This window comes from Sus scrofa, chromosome 4 (assembly GCF_054392235.1).
Source record: "Sus scrofa isolate SSC_HxYL_T2T_F1_AM1 chromosome 4, Sscrofa_HxYL_maternal_Yorkshire_Landrace_v2.0, whole genome shotgun sequence".
Lineage (NCBI taxonomy): Eukaryota > Metazoa > Chordata > Mammalia > Artiodactyla > Suidae > Sus > Sus scrofa.
Genome location: NC_139386.1, coordinates 69,905,883 through 69,933,343, shown reverse-complemented (window position 1 = coordinate 69,933,343; position 27,461 = coordinate 69,905,883). Strand labels below are relative to the sequence as shown.

Below are 27,461 nucleotides of genomic sequence, written 5' to 3'. Positions count from 1 at the left end.
AAGCCAGTGTATTACAGAGCATTCTCAGGGTGATGATGTCAACACAGATGTGTCTCATTGCTGTTGGGAGGTCGTCGGAGTCCGCCCCAGGGGCAGCTTCCCAGGCATGCAACCGGGCAGTTGTGCAAGGCCAGGGCTGGGTCGAATTCTTTACTGTCGCCATCTTGAAATCCTCAATAGTTTTTGAACAAGGGACCCCACGTTTCCATTTTTCAGTGAATCCCCAAATTATGTGGCCAGTCTTGGGCAGCACAAATGGAGGTTTTCAAATGCTAGGAGACAGGACCTCCCTCCCCAAGTCAGTTTGGGTTCTCTGGGGAACCATGAACTTGGTGGAGAACTCAACACCTTCCAAGACCTCGGGTTTCCTGCTTGACAAGTTCCATAGACTTCCTTCTGCTCCAGATGTCCCGAGAACCTTTCTCCCCTTCAGGTGGAGGAGCTTTCCATCTGTGAAATGTCCAGAGCTCAGAAGGTTAATCATAGAGGAAAAAAAGCAAAGGACTTTGGCATCTGCCAGTTCCATCCTGGAATACTGAAGGAAACCATCTGTATTTGTTTGCTGGGGCTGCCATCGTACCACAGACTGGGTGGCTGAAATAACAGGACTTTATTTTCTAACCGTTCTGGAGGCTGAAAACCCATGGCTGAGGTAGCAGCAGGTCGGGCTTCTCCTGAGACTTCTGTCCTTGGCTGGTGGAGGGGCACCTGCTGTGTCCTCATGGCCTTTTCTCTGTGCAGACACACCCCTGGGATCTCTCGTTATAAAAACGCCAGTCATACTGGATCAAGGCTCCACTTGTAGGACCTCATTTAACTTTACCTCTTTAAAGATCTCTCCAGATACAGTCGCTCCAGGGATTAGGGCTTCGATACATAAATTTCGAGAGAACACAGGTCAGCCCATAACACCACAGTTTCATCAGGAGAAGAATCCAGGATAAGAGTCTTGTCTGTAGACATGGCATCATGCCTTCCTCCTTGTTCCTGTCCCATCAAATGTGAACAGGCCAAATGCTGCTCTCCTGGAGAAAATTCCATTTTGGTTCAATAACTATCTCTGGAGTAGCTACTATGTGGAAAGGGCACAAGAAAGGCTTTTTCAGATCTCGAAGGGCTCTTGGAGATTGGCCAGGGGGTTTCATTTGACCTCCGGCAAAGCCGACACCGGGAAGACTGAGCTGATTTCCCAGCTGCACATTCCCCACAGATTTAGAAAAGAGACTGAGCAGAGGTGAGGGCCAGCCCCGCTCCACTTTCTTCTCAATGCACATGCGCATGCCCATTGCGGGGCGGGCAGGGTGGGGGAGAACCTGCCACCCCGGCCCCAACACACACGCTCACCAAGTTAGTGAGAAGAGAGGTCACGGTGGGACCCCATTTGATAAGGAGCCCTAGAAAGAACTGCAGACGTGAAACTGCAGAAGACTAACTTCACTGCAAACTCTAGCTTTTACTACCTGTGTGAGTTTGGCAAAGTCAGCAGACCTCTCCAAAACAGCTGCTCTGACTATAGAATGGGAGATTTGAATCAAGGATGGCAAATACATGTGTGCTGCTTTTCCCAAAATGTGCCCAGAGAAGATGGTGCTAATTCATTGGGACAGTTCTTCACTAAGCCAGAACATTTGTGCCCTTAGAATCCGCAGTGCAGCCAGCTGCTCCTCCAGCCAGCTACTCCCAACACTGAAACTGGTGTTGGCCTGCCTGCAAGATAAAAACCTAGTTACTGGACCCAAGTTAGGTAATACGGGAGGCTCCTCCCAGCTGGCTTCTTTAAAAAAATTCTTGGGAGTTCCCGTCGTGGCTCAGCCCTTAACGACCCTGACTAGTATCCATGAGAACTCGGGTTCGATCCCTGGCCTTGCTCAGTGGGTTAAAGATCCAGCATTGCCGTAAGCTGTGGTGTGGGTCGCAGAAATGGATCAGAAGGGGTAGCTACAGCTCCGATTAGACCCCTAGCCTGCGAACCTCCATATGCCCAGGATGCAGCCCTAAAAAGACAAAAGAGAAAAGAAAAAGCCTCTTCCCCTCCGTCTTCCTCTCCCTCCTCCCTGCTTTTCTGTCTCCGCTCTCTTCCCAATTGTTTTGCCACGTCTCCCTCTGTTTAACCCAACTATTAGTAGTTAACCCCTCCCTCTCTGCTTCTTCTGTACCCTGTAGAAGCTGCTCTGAAAGCTGTAAAAGCTGCTTAAGCCCCTTCCCCGCCCCCTGCCCCTCCACCCCCAACATCCACACTCACTGCCGGCTGAGCCTCTCACTGCCAAGACTCCAACCTCAGCCTCCTGCTCAGAAACTAGACTTCTAGTCACCACCTTCTCCCCTCTCCACCTCACCTGTCACTACCAGCTTCCCCTGGTTTAACACCACTCACCCAGGTCTGAATTTTTCTCTAACTTTCCATCTAAACCTCCTGGGCGTAGCTCCATTCCCCATCTCAACCCATAGACCTCTCACCCATCCTTCATTCCCATGTCATTTCAAATTTTACCTTTTCCTTCCATGTAAACTTCCCTGGATGCCCGCACCCCCCAATCCCTGGACATAATACTTTGCCCATTGCACAGTCTCTCTCAAGTGAGAAAACACTGATTGGTACAGAGGAAACGAATCCGACTAGGAACCATGAGGTTGTGGGTTCAATCCCTGGCCTCACTCAGTGGGTTAACAATCTGGCGTTGCCGTGAGCTGTGGTGTAGGTTGCAGACACAGCTCGGATCCTGCGTTGCTGTGGCTCTGGCGTAGGCCGGTGGCTATGGCTCCGATTCGACCTGTAGCCTGGGAACCTCCTATGCCATGGGTGCGGCCCTAAAAGGACAAAAGACAAAAAACAAAAACAAAAAGAAACATTGATGTTGCCTAAAGCCAAGGGAGTGAGGAACAACTGGCCACATTCATAACTTGACTCCTGCCCCCATTTCTGGCCTCATGTGCCTACTGTTGATGTTGGTCCAGAAGACTGACCTCCCCCTAAGTTGTGTGGGGGGGGTGTAAGGGACTTCCCCAGCACAGTACCGTGGGCTGAAAGTGAGCCCACTGCTGTATGAAGCAGAGACAATACTTTCAAGAATTAGATTTTTCCCTGTTGAGATGAGGATGCTCCTGCTCCCTGGTGTTAGGGAAAGCACGGCAGACGGCGGAGGGCGGGGCGGTGGGGGGGAGGTGTGCTGGGGGGCGGCAAAGGGAGCTGCAAATGTTGAGGTCTTTTGTGCTCAGCATTGATTCACTGTTCTGCTGACGAATAGAAGTGGTGATTAAAGGTATCTCCCTTCTGTTCTGAATTTCTAGCCCCCACACAGGAGGGCATCCCAGGACTCCAGAATCTGCATCCTTCCCCCCGCCAAACCTCTTCCCCTACATTACTGCACCTCCCAGTCTACACAGCACAGGAGACCCAGAGCTAGAGGGGAACCAAGCCAACCACTAATAGGTGTCAGCAGAAGAGGCGATGTCATCAACCTTGCCACCCTAATATGTATTAGGAACTCAAACCCAGTAGGAACCGGAAGGGCCGAGATTAGCAGAGCATGTGTTTCCCATAATGGCCACTAGGTGTCACTCTAGTGCAACTAAAGACCTCTTTGCCAGGTGCCAGGACTTGGGCCCTGGCAAAGCGGATTTCTAAAATCAAAAAAAAAAAAAAAAAAAAAAAAGGTAGGAGGGAGGTTCCCGTCACGGCGCAGCGGAAATGAATCCAATTAAGAACCATAAGGTTGCAGGTTCGATCCCTGGCCTCACTCAGTGGGTTAAGGATCTGGCATTGCCACGAGCTGTGATGTAGGTCGCAGAGATAACTTGAATCTGGCGTTGCTGTGGTTCTGGTGTAGGCCAGCGGCTACAGCTCCAATTAGACCCCTAGCCTATGCTGCGGGGGCAGCCCTAAAATGCAAAAACAAAAAACAAAAAAAAGGGCAGCAGTACAACCATTTCAACAAGAAAACACCTAGAACAACTTGATCCATAGCAGACTCATTCTTTTTCAGTGCCTAGGATCTTGGCCATTCCAGCAGGCCAAAGAATATCTTGGCCTTCTACTGATTTATATCAGTGTTATGAGTTGGAAATGCATCAAACTTTGACATTTAAATTCAAGAGTGAGCACTGAATATTGATCTCTTTGCTTTCCAATGACCCTGTGCAATTAAAAAACGTTTTTGGCTCCCATACCCTGAAGCTACAGAGGCCATCTCTGCCCAGATGGCAATTTCAAGAAAAAGAAAGGCACTGGATGCTTTTTAACAGCTCTTAAAATGCTGAGGTTTTACCAAGTCTGGGACGAAGCAAGGAAGATGAGTGGCCACATTCATAACCTTTCTGCTCCCTTCATTTCTTTTCTTTTTTTTTTTTTTTTTTTGTCTTTTTGCCATTTCTTGGGCCGCTCCCGCAGCATATGGAGGTTCCCAGGCTAGGGGTCTAATCAGAGCTGCAGCCACTGGCCCACGCCAGAGCCACAGCAATGCAGGATCCGAGTCATATCTGCAACCTACACCACAGCTCACGGCAACACCGGATCGTCAACCCACTGAGCAAGGGCAGGGACCGAACCCGCAACCTCATGGTTCCTAGTCAGATTCGTTAACCACTGCGCCACGACGGGAACTCCTCCCTTCATTTCTTAAAGAGAAACGGTTCTCTCGTTTGTGTATTTCAAACAGCATAGTATCCAGAATGGCTCTGCCTCTCCCTTGAAAGTGTGGGTATTGAAGAGATTCAAGAGAAACCCTTTTGCTTAAATTCCACATGTCATTGAAGAGAAGGTGGTAGAATTGGGCAGGGGTTATTATTTGCTCTTTGCATAAATGGCTCCCTAGATAAATGAACCAAGCCAGGGAGGAAAAGAAAGTCAGCACAGATGCAAACGCTCCAATAGTCCATGCATCTTGGGCCACTGTGACCTTTTAGTTTAGGTGTGCAAGGGCGGGCTGGAGTGAGAAATGGAAATCAATTGCCCTGCTTTCCACCTAGGGTGCTTGAGGCTGGAGTCTAAATATAACCACTTTGCACTTCAGTCTATGAGTCATGCTGTTATTTCCATGGCTCCTTTAGCTCCTTCCGCCTCTCACCTAAAAGTTTTAGATGCCAGTTTACTTAGAGAACTCTGCTGGACATAAGACAAGACCTCAACATCCAGGACTTTTTCTTGTCCGATCACAAGTTCTTCCTCCAGTCTCAAGCCAGCTCCTGGGCCCCTTGAGCAATGATTCGCTTATTATCTAGTAGAGATTAAGGAAAGAGAGCATTTAACAGCTGTGCTGACCAAGCTTTGATATGTACTCCTTTGGAAATTACTTTTTATGCTTGAGAATTGCCCTCGATTTACCAGTTTTTAGAAAAATGAGTTGGACTCCTTTAGGAATATCCTTACTTGGAGTTCCCGTCGTGGCGCAGTGGTTAACGAATCCGACTAGGAACCATGAGGTTGCGGGTTCGGTCCCTGCCCTTGCTCAGTGGGTTAACGATCTGGCGTTGCCGTGAGCTGTGGTGTAGGTTGCAGATGTGGCTCGGATCCCGCGTTGCTGTGGCTCTGGCGTAGGCCGGTGGCTACAGCTCCGATTCAACCCCTAGCCTGGGAACCTCCATATGCCACGGGAGCGGCCCAAGAAATAGCAACAACAACAGCAAAAAGACAAAAAAAAAAAAAAGACAAAAGGAATATCCTTACCTGATCATGGTCAACTGTGTGGCAAAGAATAATACCCATCAAAGGGCTGCCATATGTTCCCCAACACTGCCAGGATCCCAGCACTTAAGCAAGGACGTGGTACTAGTTCAGACTAATGCAATGTGACATGTGTCCCTTCAGGGCTGAGAAAGAGCCAAGTCCCTTTGCCTTTCTCTGGGCCCTTCCTTTCCTGGCCTCAGCAACCCTTAAAGTTCTAAATGATGCGACCTCAAAATGGGGAAGTCTTTGTCAGACAGGGTTTCTGAGGGGCTCTCTGGAAACGACCCATAGAGACATATTCTGTAAATGAGAAATAAACCTCTGTGCTATGAAGCCACTGAGATTTGGAGGTTGGCATGTTCCATACGTATAACGTAGCCTATCCTGAATAATGCCAACCACATTCAAGGCGCATAATTCTGCAACCCCAAATTCTATTTGAATTGAAATAGGTAAGTAGTGAAATAGTTAAAATTACTGTCTTTGATGACTCAATGGAAAATGCGGTACTGCAGGTTCCTAAAACTATAATCCTAATAGTTCTTACATTGGACATTTGGTTTTGAGGCAGAGTTATCAGTTACATAAAGAGTTCATTACTACCATTTTCCAGAGTAAGTTAAGCCCATTTAATCCCATCAAAGCACTCTACTGGTAACCCTCTTTCTTTTTGTCTTTTTAGGGCTGTACCCAAAGCATATGGAGGTTCCCAGGCTAGGGGTCTAATTGGAGCTGTAGCTGCCAACCTACACCACAGCCACAGCAATGCCAGATCCTTGACCCACTGAACGAAGCCAGGTGTCAAACCAGCTCCTGGCAGGATTCGTTTCCACTGAGCCACCACAGGAACTCCACCCCCTTTCTTAATGACATAAATCAATGAAACAATTTTACACAATAAAAAGCAATACAATAACTTAAAAAAAAAACAAACACTGGGTCTTTATAGAGGGAGAAAACGTTGGCATCATTATTTCATCCCTTCCAAGAACAAAAATCCTAAGAAACAAACTAATTTCAATCCAACACACTTTATTCTTTTTTTCTTTTACCTCTTTTCTGAATTTTCAATAATCAAGTATTCCAGATGTTGTAAACCAAGGTTTATTAGTACATTGACAATAGATTTCATTGAACACAGGAAATTATACATCTTTTCAATGACCCTAAGAGGTCTTCAAATAAATAGTCATTTTAAAAACCACAAAATCAAACTCCCTTTGCTCAAGAACTCAAAACAGCCTTTCATCGCAAGCACACCTAGACAAACAAAAACACACACGCTGGACACACACTCCACTAGGATCCTAATGCCAGTTTATTTGACACAGTATTACACTTCCTGTAACTAAGGAGTTAGAGGCTGACCTGCCAGTTTGATGCTTCTACATGAATATTTGGGGGAGAGGTATGTATTTGAAGAAAAATGCCCACTATAAAGTTTTACCAATTGTCCTTGTTTTTCATTTCTACATACAAACTTTAAACTTCTTTTGTTCACCCTTTTGGTTTAATACATCCCTGGCATTACTTTAGTTATCAATAATATCTTCTCCTTTGATTTTCATCTGTAATAGCAGAATACCAGAAAAAGACAACACCTTCCAAACTTCAATATTAAAAACAAGGTACATGGGTGTAAGGTTTTTTGTTTTGTTTTGTTTTTTTGGAGAAGAAATAAGAAAAGTCTATCTGAAACAGTTTTCGCCTCTCTCTGAAATTATTTTTAGCATCTGATTTTTCTTGTTAAAATAAATATCAAAAGCGCTGGGTTTTCCATAAAAAAAGTATTCCCCCCCCACACTCTTCATTTTTGCAGTGTTAAGTTCATGGATTAACTGTAGTAATGAGAGTAATGAGAGCTTGTTTTCTGAGAAGTTCTCCAGATTTCCAAAAGCAAAGCACATGCAGTCCCTTCTCAGTGAAATACTGTGAATTCAGTGGGGTTTTTTTGTTTGTTTGTTTTTGCGGTGAGCATGCATGAAATACTTTTAGCACCAAGGCATTTACTTTTTAATGTTGCAAAAGCAAATACCCAGGGAGGGTTTTCATCCTATTTGACCCTTCCTAAGGCTGAGTAAAAACCAAGTGCTGAAAATAACCTCTTCAGACATACACAGATCGGATTTCAAAGTAGCAAGAAGTCTGGGACAGACGCAGCCAGCAGCATCCTGGAGGGTGAGGAAAGGAGAGAAGACAGAAAAGATGAAGAGCACGAGGCCACTAACTTCGCCTTGCCAGCCATGGCACTCCCTTCCGTACTACGGAAGAGGAAATGCAAATAGGTGTGTGAAAAGGATAGCTACCAGTTGCTGTAACAGAGAGTTAGCAAACCTGCCGTCTAGGCCATTCTGGGATTATGCAGTGTTTTGATATCTATCTGCTACTTAGGATACTCAGTATGCACCTCCATATCAATAGTTATGTTCATATTTCTGTGTCATGTAGGATGTTTTCAGTACACACAAAATCACAAAAAGTATAATGGGCTGTCACCCTAGGCTGGGGCTCTCCAGCTGCTCCTAGACACAACCAGAGGATTTCTGCAAATGCTTCAGGTCCACTTAAACTAGGAAGCTCCTCTTTGGTGCACCTGTAGTTGATACAAAACAGGCTCCAAAAAGAAACTTTCTGGTTCTAAGGCCACCAAGGAATGCAAGCTAGAAATGCAAACCAAGGGAGAGTTTTCTTAGTGGTTGGTGAAAGGTGGGACTGCCGCTACCTCCTCCATGGTCGTAGCTTTTTTGATGGCTGACATTTCCAGGCCCAGGCTTTGGTTTGTTATTGCAGCTACTGATGGTAACAATTGGCAACAATCGGGTTGTGGTTTGGTGTATAACATATAACATTTTATATATGTTCATTCACTATGTAACACTTTGTATATGGTCATTTAAAATTTTATTAGGAAATTTAAAACCACTATTCATTCACTAAAAAACCAAAAACCAAACAAACAAAAAACTAATGGAAATGTTAACATTCTGAAAAAGGACCCAAAAAAGCATACACCTGAAATCCCTAAAGCTCAGATTCGACAAATCTGAACCACCTCTCCTCATAATGTTTTGTTTCAGAAACTCTACTGAGATTCAGAGTTAACATCGAAATTGGATTTGTTCTCTATTAAACAGGGACTCTAAATAAATTCTTGAGGTATCTTAGGACAAACAGTTTTGAATATAAGACTTAGCTAAATAAGTATAAGTTTACCTTGAAAATTGAAACATTCAATTTTGATATTTTCTACAGATTTTTTTTTCTGCTTTACACAAAGAAATAACTTTTCTACATTTCAGAAACAGTAACACATCAAAAAATGAAACACTCCACCTCACTATCATATAGTCACACCTTGCGTATTTTAATCAAAACTACGTTATGCATTATGTAGTGTAAGAAGTATGCAACACATTCATGGCTCAGTGGAAACGAATCTGACTAGCATCCATGAGGACGCAGGTTCAATCCCTGGCCTTGCTCAGTGGGTTAAGCATCCAGCATTGCCTTGAGCTGCGGTGTAGGTCACAGACGCAGCTCAGATCCCACGTTGCTGTGGCTGTGGCGTAGACCGGCAGCTATAGCTCCAATTGACCCCTAGCCTGGGAACGTCCATATGCCTCAAGTGCGGCCCTAAAAAGCCAAAAAAAAAAAAAAAAGTGAGCAACAGAGAAATGTGCATCTGAACCCTGACTTAACCACTCTGTACAATCCTGAACAAGTCATTTTACCTCTGAGCCTCAGTTTTCATCTTTAAAAATAACAATAATAGTAATAAATAGTTGTCTTGCAAAGTCACAAGAGAACTGAATGATGTATATTAATTGCTTGGCTTGACCAAATGCTCTGAAAATAGTCAACATTCAACAAAGGCTAATTTATTTCCTTTCTGCTGCTCCTTTCTTTCCTCACTCTAGTTCTGAATGACTTTTGACTGTTTTTAAGAATTAAATCCACCGACAAAGGATAAGGATGTCAAGCTAAAGAAGACAGTCAAAATAATGAGCACCAACTCCCCACTGCACCCCCTGGGAGTTTCTAAATTAATAGGTTAGACTCAAGGATATTTTCTTATTAAAGCCAAACAATACATTAACCTACAGAGTTTATTAAGGAACAAGGTGACTTTTCAAAAAAAAAAATAATAATAATTATAAGCCGAAGCTCACAGAGAGTGGCAATTAAAAGTGTAATAAAAATAATGACTCTAAAGTGACATGACCAACTTATTAGCAAGCATTTAAGGACCTTGTATATACAATTAGAGGGTGTCATCTATCAAATAGTCACCTTAGTTGACTATGTGACTATTCCAGCGATGCTACTAGAGCGCAAAGCATTTTGAGGACAACTCAATTCATCCATATTCCAAAACATCAGCCCCCCCATGATTTTTTTTTACTATTCATGCTACATTTGCCAACAACACAGGAATGATATACTAGCTACTTATAGGTACCGGATACTTGAGGAAGTACATTATTAACATTGTGGCGTGTGGGTACCACCAATTTCTTTGAATTCTGACCTAATCCATGGAAAGGATGTCATAGACTGGCAGATGGTAAGTGGGTAAAATGGTGCCTGATAGGGACGTGGCGCTCAGTCAGTGATGGCTGAACTGGATGACAGGTCAAGGTGGAGAAAGGTGGAGGGAGGGTGTCTCTAATTACACCTGCTGAGTGCATCATTTCCTTTCCTAGATTTCTAAGAGCAGTTCCTTTTCAACATGTGCTACCAGGAAGAGAGAATGCCAAGAGTGTTGGAACTCATAATCTTAGTTACCAAAAAAAAAAAAAAAAAGTGCCAATCCCACCCAACTTCTCTCAATGCAATCTCTTAATAGTCAGAGGAAAATTAAGAAAACATCATCTCTTCCCAATCCATATATGGTTAGGCCCAACACAAAGGAAAACTTTCTCTTCTAAGGGATCCAAGATCTCCCTTATGTCTACTCTGAAGCCCCAGAGTAGGCACAAAGACAATCAACAATATTCTCTGAAGATCTTCAGAAAAAGCCACTTTGACCACAGTTTGACAGACACAGTGTCATTACAGGTAACAGCAATGATGACTTAGCCAAACAAATCTGCTCCAAGGGAAGTCCTTGTCACCTGAGACCCCTGCCTCCACTCCCTGTAGACATCATTTAGTCCACTTGTGAGAATCCTCTCCATAAACTGCATGCAACCAAGAGAGCTATTTGACCCAGGCTATTCCTAAGTAGAGAGGAAAACAACCTTTTACCCAGGAATAGTCACCCAACTCTACCTGTGCAGCCATCGATGGAGGGCTAAAAGCCTGAATCATGGGTCAATCACATCCCTTCCGTGGAAGAGTGTAAATCAGCCAAGGAAACCATTTCCCAAATTAGCCCTCCAAAAGCAGAAGCTCATCAACAGAAACAGTTCACAGTTATATTGATATTTGTACATTAGAGTCCCTCCTAAATCTGAGTTGTCATAATTCCTTTTCTGAACAGCCAGATCCATGAATTAACTTGCTATCAACTCCCTAGGGCTGTCAGGAGGCATCTACTTTAGGAACCACATAGAAAACATTCTGTGTGGCATCTAAATCAAAGTGATGTGCTGGAAGGTACAGAAAAGAATGACGGATAATAAATCCAAAGTGCATTTAGAAACAGAAAAACCCTGTCTCAGAATCCCTTTGGAAAGATTACAGTAGAAAGGAATCAAAATGAGAAGTGAAATGATTCTAACTCTGATAAGGGAGGATTCTGTATGATAGACCAGTACATTTTAAATAATTTTTAGTCATGACTTTGGATCATAACCTAGGTCCGGCTCCCAGATCTCCCTCCTCCTGCGTTCAAAGTGATTTTCAATTGCAGGTTCAGCTTTCCTGATTAAATGACTCCATTTTCAGAGCAACCACAGCAATTTTATATATGTAACTGCAGATTTGCTAGTGCTTCCAGATATATCTCAAATGATCAGGTGAAATTCAATCTTACTCCCGTGGGATTTCTTTTTCCAACTACTTAGAGTGTCAAGGTCACAATTCTTAACCACCTTCATGTGGGCCCTTAAAATTTTGGCAGCAATTTTCTTTGGGTGAGAAAGCCATCAGTTTCCTACCTTATTATGCATCTCATATTAAAGTTTCTAGCCATATTGTTTAGCACACTAGTGTTAAAGCCCCATAAAAAAGAATCCTGGAATTTATATTCAAGCTCTTAGGTTCATGATTCAGCAGCTTCTTTAACTCCTTTACGGTGGGGCAGACAGACTAAAAGAGAATGTGTCTTATGAAATGAAGTAGCTGTTTCCTTTATCACGCTATACTTAGGATTTCTTTGAAGCATTTGAAAAGTTCTACCTGCTATGGCTTAAAATGCTACGAACAGTACTTTAGGGAAAGTTTAGCTTCCTCTTTTCAAAAATGTATCTGCTTTAGTCTCTGAAAGCAAAAGTAACATGCTGCACTTACATCGTCCCAAATTGCATAGTTGAGGCAAATTCATTTGTGCTTTGTAGCCGAACTCAGAGTAGGTGTTCATATCTCAAAACCTGGATTCGTAAATGCAAAGTCATGGTCAGACTCACCCTTGTTTGGAGTGTTTGCTAATGATATGCACCGGCATTACACATCCCATGATTTTGTTAACCATGCACCCAGCCGTATACCCATATTGGAGCATGAGCGTCAAATTAACATCTCAGAAATAGAAACAAATCTATATAAACACCTCCTTCTTGGACAGAAGTGGGGAAAGGCTCAGTCTTGTTGAGGTATCCAGCCCTCAATCAACAGTGGCTGTGTATACTGAGTTCTGTTGGTTTGAGGATTGTGTCTCTCGAGGTTAAAAGAAGAAAGAAAGTAAAGAAGGCACAGGTGTTTCTCAAGTCGCCATATTCAACTCAACCAACAAAACTAAAGTCTTCCATTTTCAAGCTTCAGGAGGGAGGCTACATGGCAGCAGGGCTTTCTTCCAGCCCCGGGTCTGGGGAGGAACTTATTGCTTCTGGGAAGGGCCCCGGATAGGTCTGTGCTGTGTATTGGATCCCTTTTTGCAGACCAGTCTCTTCATGGAATTCTCCCTGGGTGTTGAAAGCTGGGCAAGATCTAGTCCGGGCATACTTATCGGCACTGTCGGTATGGCCCACCATCTCACTCACAGTGCTCAGAGGGAATTCTCTCCACCTCTGCCTCTGCAGTTCTTCCTCCTTGTATTTAATGGAGTACCAGGCCAAGAAAATAAAAATAAAGCCAACGAATTTGAGGCCGGCTGCCAAACCAAAATAGACAAAACGAAACGATGTGACATTGTACTCCCAGCAAGAGCCTTGCACGCCACACTCCTGTTGCCAGAGCATGCAGGTGGTGTCAATGACTGCTCCAAAGTAAATTGGAGTAGGAATGTATGCTAGAGTTGTTGGGAAAAAGAAAAAGAAAAAAAGTTAGCACATCTTCTAAGGGGAAACAGATTTGTGACTCGATAGGGCGCTTGTTTGCTCGACAACCACTTGGGGGGTAGTTCTCTTGTGTAACTTGATTCTGGTAAATATGTATATCACGTCATCATAGTCTTATTATAGAAATGTTCACTAAATTGTAACTCCTTAAAGGCTTCCAGTTTGCAAGCTAGAATGGGTTTTTTTTAGATGTTAGAGGACATTCATTTTATGACATTATATTAGACAGATTATGATATAAAATTCTAAAAATTAATAACACATTTTTAGACAGAAAAGTTTCTATTGATAAAAATGCAATTAGGGAATCCTTTTAAACTTAAAAATAAGATTTTTGTCCTTAAATACACAAGTGGCCATATTAGACCATTCCTGATCCTCAGAAATTCAATACACTGCGTTCTTGCGGGTTGGGTTCAAGTCCTTGGCTGCAGGAAGAATTATGAGGAAAGCACTGCCCCGCATAAGTTGGAGACCACATCAGACAGCAACTTCAAAAAGACACATGGAGTATGGAAATAATTAAGGCCTAATATTCATCTTTAAAGCTTAGGAAGCATCTGTGATGAGTAGTAGCTGCATTGTCTAGGCTATGATGTAGACATTCTTTACTCCCACAAGGAAAAAAAAAAAGTCTGTCCAAGTAGACGACCTTCATCACATGCTGCTCCCTTTGCTGAAATGTGTCCCCACCCCAACTTGTTCGCTTTGCAAATATCTACACCTCCTTTAAATTCCTGACCTGCTCAGATGCGACTCTATTCCCACTGCATTTCGTATATACGTCCATTGTGTCCACTATCTTGCAGGATTTAAACTGTTACAGCTGTCACTCATAAGCTCCTTGATGGCAGAGTTCATGCCTTTTATTCTTTGCACCCCAAGGACCTATCAGAACAGTCCATGGATCCTCAATAAGAGTTTTTAAAAGGATATGATGAGTGGAAGGAAGAGAAGAAGAACAGAGAAAAGGGAGGAAGGGAAGGGGAGGGGGAGGGGACGAGGGGAGAGAGGACAGGTGGGCAACAGCCAGGAGGCTGTGAGTGACACACTTTTATTTTTTATTTTATTTTATTTATTTATTTATTTTTATTTTTATTTATTTATTTATTTATTTATTTTGGCTTTTCTAGGGCTGCACCCGCAGCATATGGAGGTTCCCAGGCTAGGGGTCTAATCGGAGCTATAGTCACTGGCCTACACCAGAGCCACAGCAGCGTGGGATCCGAGCCCCGTCTGCAACCTACACCACAGCTCACGGCAACGCCAGATCCTTAACCCATTGAGCGAGGCCAGGGATCGAACCCGCAACTTCATAGTTCCTAGTCGGATTGGTTTACCACTCAGCCACGACGGGAACTCCGTGACACACTTTTAAACATGCTGTACTGGGAGTTCCCGTCCTAGCTCAGTGGTAAGGAACCCTACTAGGATCCATGAGGACTCAGGTTCAATCCCTGGCCTTGCTCAGTGGGTTACAGCTCTGGCGTTGCCATGAGCTGTGGGGTAGGTCACAGACGCAGCTCGGATCCCATGTGGATGTGGCTCTGGTGTAGGCCAGTAGCTACAGCCCTGATTCGACATTTGACCCTTAGCCTGAGGACTTCCTTATGCCACGAGTGTGGCCCTAAAAAGACAAAAATACATACATACATACACACACTATATTCATTTAAAAGGAGATATTGTCGGAGTTCCCCTTGTGGCTCAGCAGTTAATGAACTTGACTAGGATCTATGAGGATGTGGGGTCGATCCCTGGCCTTGCTCATTGGGTTAAGGATCCAGCTTTGCTGTGGCTGTGGTGTAGGGTGGCAGCTACAGTTCCGATTCAACCTCTAGCCTGGGAACCTCCATATGCCCAAGGTGTGGCCCTAAAAAAAAGAAAAAAGAAAAAAAAAGAAAAAGAAATACAATAAAAGGAGATATTGACACTATAATTGGAATGTAACATTGTAGGAATGTAACATTATTGGGGTGAGCAAAATAGGTGAAGGGGATTAAGAGGTACAAAACATATAATAGAAGTCAAAGGGATGCAATATACAACATAAGAAATATGATTAATAATTTTATAATAATGTTGTATGAGGACAGATGGTTCCTAGACTTACCGGAGTGATCATTTCATAATGTAGGCAAATGTCAAATTGCTACATTGGAAGCTAACATAATATTGTATGTCAACCATGTTTAAATTTTTTTAAATTTAACATCATTAAAGTGCCTAGCGCTCTTTTTTTGCTTTGGAACTCGGGGAGATGGAAAATGGCTTGCTGGCTTAACTATTCTTTTTCATAATCAATAAAACTTAAGATTAGGTTGAATTAAATAATAAATGCCTGATGTGTTTGTTCTCCCTGCACTTATTCCAGATGCTATGCTGTCCATCTGTTGACTCACTTTATCTCCACATCCGTGTCAAATTACCCAATCCCCTGGTATCAGAGACAAGCTGAGCAAAAAGAAGGAACAATTTTTTTTTCTTTTCCCATTCAACTACCCCTTCGATAAACAAATTTCCTCCTCTGAAAATAACTTTTTTATTTTTAATGAGAAGTATAAAGCCCACTTCTTAACTATATCAAAGTACGTCAGAAGTTCCTTGAACCAGCATTCTTTGGAAAGCTGCACTTTCAAAGTATTCAGGGTACCCAAAAAAATAAGCCATCCAGTTCAAAGCCACTGGAAGCCTTTGATGCTCACTGGCAAGTCATCAGTCTTGGTCTGGGCCATCTACCACAACCTAAGGCAAAAATGAGAATTCCAGAGAGGATTTGTGTTTCCGAGGGCCAGATGATTTTTAAATGTTTAAAATGTTTCATCCTTCAAAACTGAAAGAAACAATTTGAATCCAAAAAAGTAATAATTTTTTTTTGGTTCTGTGGACAAGGATACTGATGACTGGGGGAAATAACAGCTGAATAAAATGACAGGCTGCCCCTTAAGAAAGAAAAAACAAAAGATGCTTGATGATGAGGAAGCCATATCAAAAGACATTAAAATCAATCAAGGGAATGAGCCACTTCACACTCTGTTTCCCAGCCACTGTCCCAAGACATCACAGGTGATGTGATGTTTGTAAAAGTCAGAACAATCGTCTTCCTGCCCAAATAAACTCTGTGACTTACCACAGTGACACAGAGCTAACAAGCTTTTCTTGTCAATGAGTAAAAAGTAGTCCCTGTATACCAATTGGGAGATCTTTTTTCTTTTTAGAATTTTTAATTTCTTTTTCTCAAAAAACTTGATCAGTATACTCTTTACCCAGTCCAATAAAATTGCTGGAAAAAAGTAAGGAATTAAAGTTTTGACACACACACACACACAATGAGCAACAATTCCTATCAGTTTCATGTTACAAAAAGACAAAACCACCAGGATTGCAAACTCATAACAATTTCTTGATTCGAGATTTCTTACTGTAAAAACTCTGGGGAATTTAGTTCAAGTTTATGTTCACAGTGAAAAAGAAACTGACATGTAAAGTCAGTTTTGCTTTGTTTCATTAGTAACAGAATTGGTCGGCTTTTAGTCCAAGTCAGAAAATGAGGAAGTTGTGCCCTCCCCACTAGCCTGTAAAATCCTAGCTTCTACTAATGGTAACAAATGTCTTGACTTGCCATTTTTAAAAGACAGTGAAAATTTGCCATCTGCAAAGAGGAACTAAGAGGCACTCTTGGAAATTCAGGAACATACCAAGTGTTCGCAATAAAACAAACTGCATTCCCAGGGCAAAAGGTCTCTCTTCATCTTCTACAGACCTATGAAGAAGAGAAAGAAAGAAATATTTTAGAATAATGACCTTAAGAAAATGAAAGTCAAATCAAGCCTGCCTAGCTACGGAGCCAGGGACCAAATAGATGCCAAAATAATTAATTCACAAAATCAGTTCTGTTAAAAGAAAATACATAGCATTCTTTTTCTCTTTTTGCCTATGCTTTGCCAGATGGTAGGTGTTTACACTGAAAATGACTCCCATCATTGCTCAAGGAAAAGCATAGAGAAAAAAATATTTTTTAATGGTCCCAAAATGTAAAGGACACAAGTCGAAAGTCAGAAAAAGAATGAATCCCTGCCAGCCACCTCACTTTTTCTTCTTTTCCTAAAACTTATGCTCCAAATAATTCCCACAGGGCAGGGAAAATGGAGTCTACTGATTTTGTTATTAGCAAAAATGAAAGGGCTCCTTTTCTGAAGTTTTGGGTTAGAAGCCAACTGGTGATGTGTCATGCTTGAACATTACAAAATGGGCAGCCCTTATTTGGGTTATTTAACATCTCTTATAGAATCAAAGTTGAAAGATTAGATTGCTAATGATTCAGATGTTTTTCATGAGGAAGTACTTTATCCTTTGTGTCCCCCACACATGGGGTTCTCGGTATATCACGTAAAATTCCCAAGGACGGGCGCACATTGGCATCTTTTCCCCCAGGTTCTTTGCTTTCTCACAGCAATTTCCCCAACACTGCACACATTGTCGTTACTCCATGAGTCTCTGCTGATGGGGGAACCGAAGGAGTAAACCAATGGGATTTGCATGGGCTGTTATCTTACTGTCAAGGACTGAACTGCCTGGGAATCTATTAACTCAGATGGGAAGCCAGAACATGCAGAATAAACAGGCAGGCAGTCCATCCACCCTGCTAAGAATGACATCTCAGCCGGTGCGTCCCACCAGGTGCCCTGTATGGTGGGATACTGAGGAGCCAGCAAGGACGTAAAGGGGGAAGATTGACTGACACCCCTCACTCCCTCATCGCCAGTCCCCCTAAAGCTGCTGCGGGCTTTTGCTTTTGTTTCTTCACCCCGCCGTCCCCTTCCTTCCTTTGTCCGCTTCAGTCTTTACTGCAAATACCAACACTCTGATTTGAATGTGCTGGTGTCCACATTTTGGATAGGACTTCCATTAAGGTAATTTCCATGCTCTCTCTTATAAGCAAATAAATAAATAAATAAATACCACACACACACACAAAAAGATAACATGGCAAAGAAAGCACAGCATGGGAGTTCCCGTCGTGGTGCAGTGGTTAACGAATCCAACTAGGAACCATGAGGTTGCGGGTTCGGTCCCTGCCCTTGCTCAGTGGGTTAACGATCCGGCGTTGCCGTGAGCTGTGGTGTAGGTTGCAGACGCGGCTCGGATCCCGCGTTGCTGTGGCTCTGGCGTAGGCCGGTGGCTACAGCTCCGATTCAACCCCTAGCCTGGGAACCTCCATATGCCGCGGAAGCGGCCCAAGAGACAGCAACAACAACAACAACAACAAAAAGACAAAAGACAAAAAAAAAAAAAAAAGAAAGAAAGCACAGCATGAACATCTTAAATAGGAAAAAATCGGTTTAAAAAAAAAAAAGAAGAAGAAGAAAGAGAAAGAATAGCATGAACAACTTAAACATTACATTTCCTGGTCTTCCCTGTCCTTGATTCACTTCCCAAATTTTATATGACAGTGAAGTTAATGACATCAGCATTTGGAACTGTCAGCCCAGCATCAGCGGTCACTGATCCTGGAGGTATTAACCATCTACAGGGCTGGAGAGAATATTCTTCTCCGCATGCCTGATTCAGCAACTTCACCAAATGACTCCTGGCCTCCTCTGGGGCCAGGCCTCTCGGAGCTAACACGGTGACAACTCTCAGCTCTTGAAGGTGAACCTTTTAGGAACCAAAGGTGCCCGAGAGAAGTTTCCCTAAACTCCAGAGAGAGATCTCATCTGACTAAAGAAGGTTCTGGAGGATGAAATGTTAACACCTTCCTTTCCTTCCCGTCTCTGACACAGGAAAGCTCCCTTCTCTCAAGTACACCAGCTGAATGAAGGAATGTCTGAACCCTGCACAACCTCGTTTTGCTCTGCTCTCTGCTTTACCCCATCGGTCCCCAGCCTGGAATATGGATTCTGGCAGTTCTGAGTGGTGACCCGCCCTTGAAGTGGAACGTTGTGCTCACCTGAGTGTCACGATGATGGCTGACGGCTGGGCACACGCTGTGATGAAGGTCACTATGAACAGAAAAACTAAGAACGGGATGAGGGTGTTACAGGTCCGTTTACACTTCCCGGACACAGCGTAGCCATTTGCGTTGAGATAGGTCTTGACAATAACCACGCGGAGCTGACTGCGCTGGCCCACCGTGGGGGGGGTGATCACTTGGCGGCTTTGGACGCACGTGCATTCTGTGTAATTCCTTATCTAAGTGATGAGAAAGATCAGTCGGATGCCAGCCAAAAGCAAAATTCAGCACAGGGATGGAAAGACGAAGTTTAAAATGCTCTACAATAGCTCCAGCATTAACAAATATGCAGGATGTTTCAGTGAAAATACCCTTCCTCATTTTAATAGGAAGGACCAGAAAAGTGCAGCTAGCAACATGGGCTGGCCACGACTGCTTAAACCTAAACTTTGATAAGAAGCTTTCAACCCTCCATTCTGTATCATTCATTCCAGATGCTCATTTTTGGCCATAATCATAGGCCACTTGGGCTCTCCAAATGGAGAAGCCCCTCAAAAAGCAGGAACTAAGCCTTATTTTTATTTGTACTCACTGAAGGGCATAGTGTAACCCTGAACACAGTGTAGGACCGAAAGTAAATATCTGTTAAATACATGCAGAGAATTCATAATGCACTGTGATGACTTCAGTGCCAATAACAGCGAACATATCATTGGATGCTTCCTTGCAAACCAGCTAATTCAAGGGACTAGCAATGTGTTTCAAACGAATTATCCTTCTTGCCTACTATCCTGCTTTTATTGAATGGGCACTAGCTGAGCTCGCTACATTGTGACCTCTCAGCCACTTAGAGAGGCAGGAGGAACAAACACAAAGATGGCATGCTCTATGGGTGCCTGTGCTCCGGGGACTGTTGGCCTCTTTTTATGAATGAGGGCTGACCTGGGGATATAATCCCCAAGGAGCCCATGTTTTCCTTCCTCTCCTGAAGCAAGAGTTTTGAAGACTTATGCTATTGTTGAACTTCGCAAATGAGCAGATATCTAGACCAGAGTAAGATCCAGAAAGCTTGATCTTGTCTCCTTCCACCCCCTTTTTTTACATTCCCAGGAAAGATTCCAGAAATGGAACCAGCTTCTATAAAATAGGACATTTGGTGGTCTGTGTGCTTGACCTCCTTAGAAATACTTATCCACGTTTGCCAAGGGTAAGGGGGTCAAAGTTGCTATTGATTTTTAATTATATGATGCTCTTGGTTTTCCTTATCAATTGAGTCTACAGTGCATTGTTTGGTGAACTCTACAATGTGTAGCAAGACATCTTTACATATTTCTGATTTATCCTTTCCAATATCTAGACTAGAAGACAAGTTGTATACGTTGCTCCCTATATAGGAATAATCCATGCTGCTGTTGTTAGAACAAGCATATATCAGTTTTTAAAATTGTGATGAGACAGAGACACTTCATGGCTGAGGTGCTACTTATCCACATGTGTTAATTTTCAGCATGATATCAAGTGGATGTAATAAAGTTATTTTCAAAGATGGAAAAATGAGGGCTTGTGCGCCAGACCACTCATGTCTAGGGAAGGACTTAGCCACTGAGAAGAACAGATCTCATTGTCCCTTTCAATTCAGTCACACACTGGAGCTTGCCAATTAAATAATGAGGAGCCATCAAAACGAATTCTCAATTTATCACTATAGGTTAAAACTCAGAAACATGCAACAGTAAAATCCCTTATCACCTGCACAGAACAAGCAAAGGCACTTTAACCTTTTCATGAAGGCAGCCTCCAACAATCTGTTCTTATGCAAAGAATGAAACCAGGCTCCATAAAGAACCGAGTAAAATATGAAAATCTTCCCCCACAGTATTACTACTTATTTATAATTCATGGGGAAGGGAATTTTCAAAATAGCCTATTCTTGAACTGACAGAAATATCTTTACTCTGAAATTAAAAAAAAAAAGTCTGAACTGACAGTCTAAGAAAAATGGCCATTGCCCATCTTCCCAGGCTCTGATCTGCTCTAGTCTCTCTTCAACCGCACCAAATGCAGTCGTCTTGACCTTCAAGTCCATCACAAGGGCCCTGACAGGGTAACAAAGGAGAGATCCAGCTCTTAACTTTATCAGGTTTCACCGGGTCGGCACGAATGTAAGTAGGGAAGGGTGGACATGGAATCAGACCACTACCCTCATGTGCTCCAAACACCCCTGGGGAACAAATCAAAGTACTGGGTAATTTTCTTTCCTCTGGGCTTTTGTCAGAAGGTGTTTTGCAGATTATCTGAAGGTTCTTGAAAAGGGAGAGTGAAGGTTTGTGTTTGCATATGAAATCTAACAACAGCACAGAAACTCACCCCAGTGCTCATATTACCACTGTGAACGCAGCCAGCCAGGCAAGGGTTAAAGTATGTAATTCCATCTGATCCACAGACAGGCTTATACTCGTGTATTTTACAACCACAATTAACGTTGCAGCTTCCTGTCAGATTCCTATGAGGCCGGGTCAGGGAAGGTCTAAGGAGAGAAAAGAAGCAGATCGTGAGCAACATTTGCTAAAATAAAACCCGTAGGAGAGTTAGTTCTTGAGGCTAAGTAAGGTGTCCATTTAGAGAAGCTATTCCCATGAAATCAAAGCTATGGTACTGTGAAAACTCACCCTAGGTCATTACTCTAATGACTTGAAAACAAAATGTAAAGAAAAATGTTTCAATTTTCCAGTTCTACAGATTCTGTATGTTTGTATCAGATTATGTATTCTACCTGCCAATCTTGCCTCAATTCTACCCTCCACCCTGTTCTGCGGATCTGAGCTCAGTAGTTCTGACCCTCATGTAACTACTTACTAGAGACACTTGGCTCGATATCTCAACAAATTGAGACCTCAATTTCTTTAACTGGAAAATGGAAGAAATACTTTTCTGTGCCAACTAATTCTATCATCATGAGGCATTAACATGGAATCCATCAATCACCGTTGTCCACACAGGTTCCTTTGACCAAAATCTCTAATTTTTCTGGGATAAATGATCAAAGAAGGACATGGAACACTAGAAAATCAAAAGGAGGTGATTTTTTTTTTTTTTTTTTTTTTGTCTTTTGTCTTTTGTTGTTGTTGTTGTTGCTATTTCTTGGGCCGCTCCCGCGGCATATGGAGGTTCCCAGGCTAGGGGTTGAATCGGAGCTGTAGCCACCGGCCTACGCCAGAGCCACAGCAACGCGGGATCCGAGCCGCGTCTGCAACCTACACCACAGCTCACGGCAACGCCGGATCGTTAACCCACTGAGCAAGGGCAGGGACTGAACCCGCAACCTCATGGTTCCTAGTCAGATTCGTTAACCACTGCGCCACGACGGGAACTCCATTTTTTTTTATTTATTTTTTTATTTTTTTGTCTTTTGTCTTTTGCTGTTGTTGTTGTTGCTATTGATTTTTTTTTTTTGAAGATTATCAGGAATCATGTCACTAGTTCGATTCCGACCACTAGAAAACAACAATTAAACACTCTTCCCTTCAAAATGTCCAGATGTGTCGACTTCTCATAACAAAATGCCCAGATGTGGAGTTCCCATTGTGGCTCAGCAGTTAACAAACCCGACTAGTATCCATGAGGACACGGGTTGGATCCCTGGCCTCGCTCAGTGGGTTAAGGATCCGGCGTTGCCATAAGCTGTGAGGTAGGTCGCAGACACAGCTTGGATCCCTCGTTGCAGTGGCTGTGGCGTAGGCCGGTGGCTGCAGCTCTAATTGGTCCCCTGGCCCAACTTCCATATGCCATAGATGCGGCCCTAAAAAGACAAAAGACAAAAAACAAAAAAAACCCAGATGTGGCATCAAAGGCAAATGTGACAGGTTCTGTTTTCTCATGAGGGCACAACGTCTGATTTAAAGATGATGCAATATGAAATACTCTAATAAAATAAATTCAGGCAAGGAGTTCAGGCAGCAGCCAGCAGGTTAAGGATCCAACCTTGTCTCTGTAGTGGCTCAGATCACTGCAGAGGCCAGTGTTCAATCCCCAGCCCAGCGCAGTGGGTTAAGGATCCACTGTTGCCACAGCTGCAGCTCGGATTCAATCCCTGGCCTGGGAACTTTCCTATGCTGCAGGTGCAGCCAAAAAAAAAAAAAAAAAATCAATTCAGGCAAGAAATATAAAAGGGGAAATGAGGTGGGTAACGATATAGGGCCGGAGAGAGAGAAGTAGAAAGAAATGGCTATGGAAAGGCAGAGGCAAGCAGGTAACCAGAGGGAACCGTGGATGAATGAGAGGGACCCTATAGCATTCACATACAATGACCTCCTTCCTTTGCTTTTGTGACCACCCTTTTTAAGCGTCTCTGATGAAATACTGTTCCTAAAGCCACATGAGTTAGCAAGAGCAGATCCTTCATTCACATGTCCAATTATTCATCATCCATCCATTCAATAGATATTTTGGAATGTCTTTTATGGGCCAGGATTTGCCTCTTTTTTGACATTTTATTTTATTTTATTTTTTTACTTTTTGGCCCCACCAAGGGCACATGGAAGTTCCCGAGCCAGGGTTTAAATCCAAGCCTCAGCTGTGGCAACACTGGATCCGTAACCCACTGCCTGGACTAGGGACTGAACTTGTACTTCTGCAGCAACCCCAGCCACTGCAGTATTCCTAACCCACTGCACCACATCGGGAACTCCCTTGAATTTATCTTTAATGACTATATTGAGCAGCCGTTCACCCAGTAGCCTAGCCCATCCCAATGATATGTATTAATCTATAAAGTGTTGCTTGTTCAAAGGCTTTTCTCCTGATTAAAGCCCTAGATATAAGACCAGACACTATAAAACTCTTAGAGGAAAACAAAGGCCAAACACTCTCTGACATAAATGACAGCAACATCTTCTCAGATCCACCTATCAGAGTATTGACAACAAAAACAAAAATAAACAAATGGGACCTAATCAAACTTAAAAGTTTCTGCACAGCAAAGGAAACCCTAAACAAAACAAAAAGAAAACCCACAGAATGGGAGAAAATCTTTGCAAGTGAATCGACAGACAAGGGATTAATCTCCAAAATTTATAAACAACTTCTGCAGCTCCATACCAAAAAAACAAACAACCCCATCCAAAAATGGGCAGAAGAGTTAAACAGACAGTTCTCCAAAGAAGACATACGGATGGCCAAAAAACACATGAAAAGATGTTCAACATCACTCATTATTAGAGAAATGCAAATTCAAACCACTCTGAGGTACCACCTTACACCAGCCAGAACGGCCATCATCCAAAAGTCTACAAACAATAAGTGCTGGAGAGGGTGTGGAGAAAAAGGAACCCTAGTACACTGTTGGTGGGATTGTAAATTGGTGCAACCACTGTGGAAAGCAGTATGGAGATTCCTCAGAAAACTAAACATAGAACTACCATTTGATCCAGCAGTCCTACTCCTGGGCATCTATCCAGAGAAAACCACAACTCGCAAAGACACATGTACTCCAATGTTCATTGCAGCACTATTTGCAATAGCCAAGACATGGAAACAACCTAAATGTCCATCGATAGAGGAGTGGATCAAGAAGATGTGGTCCATATACACAATGGAATATTACTCAGCCGTTAAAAAGAACGAAATACCAGCATTTTTTGCAACACGGATGGACCTAGAAACTATCATGCTAAGTGAAGTCAGCCATACAATGAGACACCAATATCCAATGCTTTCACTGACATGTGGAATCTGAAAAAAGGACAGACGGAACTTCTTTGCAGAACAGATGCTGACTCACAGACATTGAAAAACTTATGGTCTCTGGAGGAGACAGTTTGGGGGGTGGGGGGATGTGCCTGGGCTGTGGGATGGAAATCCTGTGAAATCAGATTGTTATGATTATTATACAACTACAGATGTGATAATAAAAAAAAGGCTTTTCTCCTGTGTCCACTTTCACACTCTGCTAATTGAGTCATTGAATTATAACAGAAGGAATAAATGCATAGCACTATTTAAACCTTATCAACAAAGGCTTCCAAAGAGGCAAAAGTAAAACAAATTTCATCCCTGTCATTTTACAGAAGAAATCTTATCACAGGACTTTCATAATAATTATGTTCACGAAGTCTTAGAATCACACCATTAGATATATAACTTTGAACTGTGATTTTAGACCAGTAGTTCTCCATAGGGGCAATTTCGACAATATTGGGAGATGCTTTTGTTTGTCACGACTAAAGGGGTGTGATTGGCACCTAGTGGGTAAAGGCCAGGGCTGCTTCTAAATATCCAACAATGTGCAGAGCAGCACCCCCCCACACATGATAAGGCATTAACTGGTCCCATTTTGGGGCCATATATCCTGAAAAGATGAAAACTCTAACTTAAAAAGATACATGCACCCCTATGTTCATAGCAGCACTAATCATGATGGCCAAGGCACGAAAGCAACCTGCATGTCCATTGACAGATGAATGGATAAAGAAGACATGGTACATATATACAATGGAATATTACTAAGCCATAAAAAGGACAAAATAATGCCATTTGCAGCAATAAGAATGGACCTAGAGATTATCAGACCAAGTAAGTCAGAAAGAGAAAGACAAATATCATATATCACTGATATGCAGAATAATGAACATATTTACAAAACAAATAAATCCACAGACATTAAAAAAAACCCAGTTCTGGTTATAAAGGAAAAGGGGGGATAAAATTATGGATTTGGGATCAACAGATACTTACTACTATATGTAAAGCAAACAACAAGGACCTACTGTATAGCCCAGGGAATTATATTCAATATCTTGCAATAACCTATAATGGAAAGGATTCTAAAAGATATATGCATATATGAAAAAGAATATATAATGTGTGTGTATATATGTAGAAGAATATATAATGTGTGTATATATATAAAAATATATATATATAAACCGAGTCACTTTGCTACATACCTGAAACATTGTGAATCAACAATACTTCAATAAAAAAAATTTTTTTAAGAATTAATTGGCCCAAATCCCAATATACTGCGTCTGAGAAAGCCTGTTCTAGGCCTATTACCACATTCCATGGATGATGAAACAGAAGTCCAAGGAAGCCAAATGATTCATTATGAGACTGACTATGCTGCTTTAACTGGTATCACATGAAGAGTATTCTGTGTGCAGTACCATTCTCTTCGCCACTTCTTCAAGAATCAAACTGCAAGCTGTGACCAAATAAAAGGGATTTATTTGCCTGCATGCTTAGTCACTAAAAATGACAGGCTTCAAATCCATATGATGGTGTTATTACTATGGCTATTTAGAAGTTACAAGGGGTTTCTTATTAACAGCATGCTTTGTATTCATTTACAACAGCCGCAGACTCCAAATACCTCTCCTTTATGAGTATGTCCACTCAAGAGAAAGGAATCTAAATAGAATGTCAACAGATGCTCAGAAATGATAGGAAGGCAAAAGCTTTTCTGAGTTCTGGAAACAAAGGCACAGCCCCAGGTCACCCTTGGGGATGCTTTTCTCATGAGATCATGATGTCTACTACAAAGAAAAGATACAATATGAAAAGCTCCGAGAAAAATCAAAACAAGCAACAAATACAAACAGCAGTGAAAAGAAGGGAGCATTCATGGAAAAAGTCATTAGGGAAAAAGGCCATAGTGGCACAGAAAAAGAAAGATGCTGACACAGTTAATCCTTTACACTGTGCCGATAAAAGAAATTATTTTTAAGAGTAATATTGTCCATATACCACAGTGTGCACGGCACAGGGAGCTCTACCTAATATTTTGTGATAATCTAATGGGAAAAGAAACTGAAAAAGAATGGATGTTGTATAGGTATATAACTGAATCACTTTCTTTGTACAGCAGAAATTATCACAACACTGTAAATCAACTATCCTTCAACAAAGCTTTAAAAAATGAAAAAAAAGAGTAATACTGCCTTGTTTGACTGTCATTCATGCTCGAGAAAACAGACTGGATTATAACAATGGTTTAAGTGTTTAAATCTGAGTAACACCAAGTAACCTCTCATTAGCCTTGTAGTCAACAAATTCAAACCAGATATAATCTGAAATTTACATAGCCTACAAATTATGCAAACCACTTCTTTAAATCTAGAACCATGTCCCTTGGACACAGTTTTGCAATGCCTTTATTTATTGCTATAAATTATACATATTCAATGTAGAAAAATCAGAAAATACAAAAGGACTAAAAAATCAAATTAAGGGAGTTCCCATTGTGGCTCAGTGGTTAACAAATCCGACTAGGAACCATGAGGTTGTGGGTTTGGTCCCTGGCCTTACTCAGTGGGTTAAAGATCCTGCGTTGCTGTAGCTGTGGCGTAGGCCGGTGGCTGCAGCTCTGATTAGACCTCTAGCCTGGGAACCTCCATATGCCGCGGGAGCA

At 42.4% G+C, this 27,461-nt stretch overlaps 1 protein-coding gene across 3 annotated transcripts in view; it reads right to left on the bottom strand.

Moving 5' to 3' along the window:
• Window positions 1-6,677: 6,677 nt before the first annotated feature.
• SLCO5A1 (solute carrier organic anion transporter family member 5A1) overlaps window positions 6,678-27,461 on the bottom strand; it is a 148,050-nt gene continuing 127,266 nt past the window's right edge. For all 3 annotated transcript variants that reach the window (XM_005663031.4, XM_085022123.1, XM_085022124.1), the window contains 4 exons: window positions 21,422-21,581; window positions 19,052-19,293; window positions 16,800-16,864; window positions 6,678-13,052 (listed from right to left, as the gene is read on the bottom strand). In XM_005663031.4, coding sequence (XP_005663088.4) covers window positions 12,595-13,052; window positions 16,800-16,864; window positions 19,052-19,293; window positions 21,422-21,581 — 925 coding nt within the window. In that variant the 3' untranslated portion in view covers window positions 6,678-12,594. The remainder of the gene's footprint in view (window positions 13,053-16,799; window positions 16,865-19,051; window positions 19,294-21,421; window positions 21,582-27,461) is intronic.